The 2,101-nt window shown below is 48.5% G+C and overlaps 1 protein-coding gene across 1 annotated transcript in view; it reads right to left on the bottom strand.

The window, feature by feature from the left end:
* Nucleotides 1-1,712, bottom strand: part of lsamp (limbic system associated membrane protein) — a gene marked incomplete at its 5' end in the record, with an annotated part of 143,740 nt that extends 142,028 nt beyond the window's left edge. The window contains one exon of the mRNA XM_084466325.1: nucleotides 1,558-1,712. Within this exon, the coding sequence (XP_084322451.1) occupies nucleotides 1,558-1,712 (155 nt within the window). The remainder of the gene's footprint in view (nucleotides 1-1,557) is intronic.
* Between the last annotated feature and the right edge of the window lie 389 nt (nucleotides 1,713-2,101).

Raw genomic sequence — 2,101 nt, 5'->3', positions numbered from 1 at the left:
GGTGCGTGCGTGCGTGCGTGCGTGCGTCTGTTATCCCCCCCAATCCTAGTTGCTAGATGAGGTGACAGGGTGTAAAAAAAAAATATATTTTTGTAATTCTGTACTCCTTTGAAATAACCACAAGGGCCAATGCTGTGACCAAGGAACTGAGAACCCGATCAGTGCAGCTAGAAAGCCAAGCTTTGACAGTATAACATCCACGCCCCGAGAGTGAGAGGCTCGGGACAGAACACTTGTGATAGCAACGTGAAAGAAACACTATTTGCCTTCAAGACCTTCCTTTCACACCTTGATCGGCATATAAAGTAGCAGATCCAGGTATTATGCATGGACGAGTATAGCAAAGGCAGAACAAATGTGATTGGAGACGTGAAACAAAGAGCTGGGGCTCATGGAAGAGTTCAACAGTGACTGAGTCTCAATTGACTAATTTGATCAGCCGCCATTGGGATAGAGGAGACTTGTTTACAAGGTGGAATCCATTCAATTGATTTATTTTTGCGGCCTATCTCTTTCTCTCCCTCGCTGTGTGTGTGTGTGTGTGTGTGTGTGTGTGTGTGTGTGTGTGTGTGTGTGTGTGTGTGTGTGTGTGTGTGTGAGAGAGAGAGACAGATAAACATAAAGAAAAATATATATAAATAACAAGATAGAGTTAAATAAGAGAGAGCGAGAGAGAGAGAGATTATTAACAGTTGAACCTGTTAATAATAACTGCTTTTACTTCCGATTATTTTGTTTCTGGAAATACAAACAAGCAGTGAGAAAACAGAGAAACCAGGGCGTGGGAGGGAGCCCAAGATCCTCGGGGTCTGTGTATTTAGTCTGATTATTCACTAACACTTTCCCGATCCTATTTTAGGCGGGGAAAGAAAAGATGCTGCACGAGACATAGCTCCCTGTTACCAAACCCCCTTATAAAGCCGCGCTGCGCACTCGCGCCCTGTCACAAACACATGCAACTCCGTGTCACGTGACCACTGCCATCTGCACATCGCTTCAACGCGATCAACTTGACAGCTTTCCTTTATCTGGAGGCGATTCAATAATGTGTGTCCGAAGCTATCTAAGACCCTAATACTGACTCGACAGAGACATGATGTAGCATCGATGCTCCATATTCTGATCGCTCTTCAATACATGATGGCCTGTGGGAGAACCACGACATCTGGGGACATTCAAGTAAATTGACCACGTTTCTCGGGTCTGGCCCATCACTTGGTATACCCCCTCCTACTCGAGTCTTCTCAGGCTCAGCCTCCTTGTGACATTGACACACACACACACACACACACACACACACACACACACACACACACACAGTGACGCATGACGCGCACCCCCTCCCCCCCCCCCCAACAATGCCTCTAGTTGAAAATGGATGAAGTTGGACTGTGGTTCACTCGGGTTAACACGGCGTTTGAATGGGCTATAAGCAAACACTATAAGGAGTAGCACTTGGACGGAGAACCATCCATGAGACCACTGTACTCCAGTCAGCACCCTCCCCTAGGAGGAAATGGGACGGAGGAACGGAGGAAAGTTGGGACTCGCTCTTACCTTATCACCGCTGTGTCGCCCTGGCGGATGGTGATGTTGTCGGTCGCTCGCTGCATATCCACACTTCGGACGGGGAATCCTGTGGGGATGAGACAGAGGAGTCTGAAAAAAGACACCTGCAACTGCCTCCAGCACGACTTACGTCCGACCTGCATTTTCGCGGGGGGGAGCGCACTTGGCGAGCTATATAGATCCAACAACAGGAAAATAGAGTTGTCCAAACTACTCAAAAACGCGCGGTGCGTGGACCCACGTGGGACAGACGCACTGGAACGAGCTATATACTGGCGAGGATGAAAGAAAAATACTTCAAACGTGTAGTTTGCGACGTCTCTCTGTAGTCCACTGATGCGTAAGTGCGGCGAAAGCAGCTGCGACGATGGAGAGGCGAGATTCAGAGGGTGGGGATTTCAGCTCTCTCTCTCTCATCTCTCTCTCTCTCTCTCTCTCTCTCTCTCTCTCTCTCTCTCTCTCTCTCTCTCTCTCTCTCTCTCTCTCTCTCTCTCTCTCTCTCTCTCTCTCTCTCTCTCTCTCTCTCTCTCTC

Source organism: Micromesistius poutassou (assembly GCF_964030765.1).
Source record: "Micromesistius poutassou genome assembly, chromosome: 4".
Taxonomy (NCBI): domain Eukaryota; kingdom Metazoa; phylum Chordata; class Actinopteri; order Gadiformes; family Gadidae; genus Micromesistius; species Micromesistius poutassou.
Note: the sequence above shows the minus strand (reverse complement) of the source record. Positions and strands in the feature narration are given on the sequence as shown.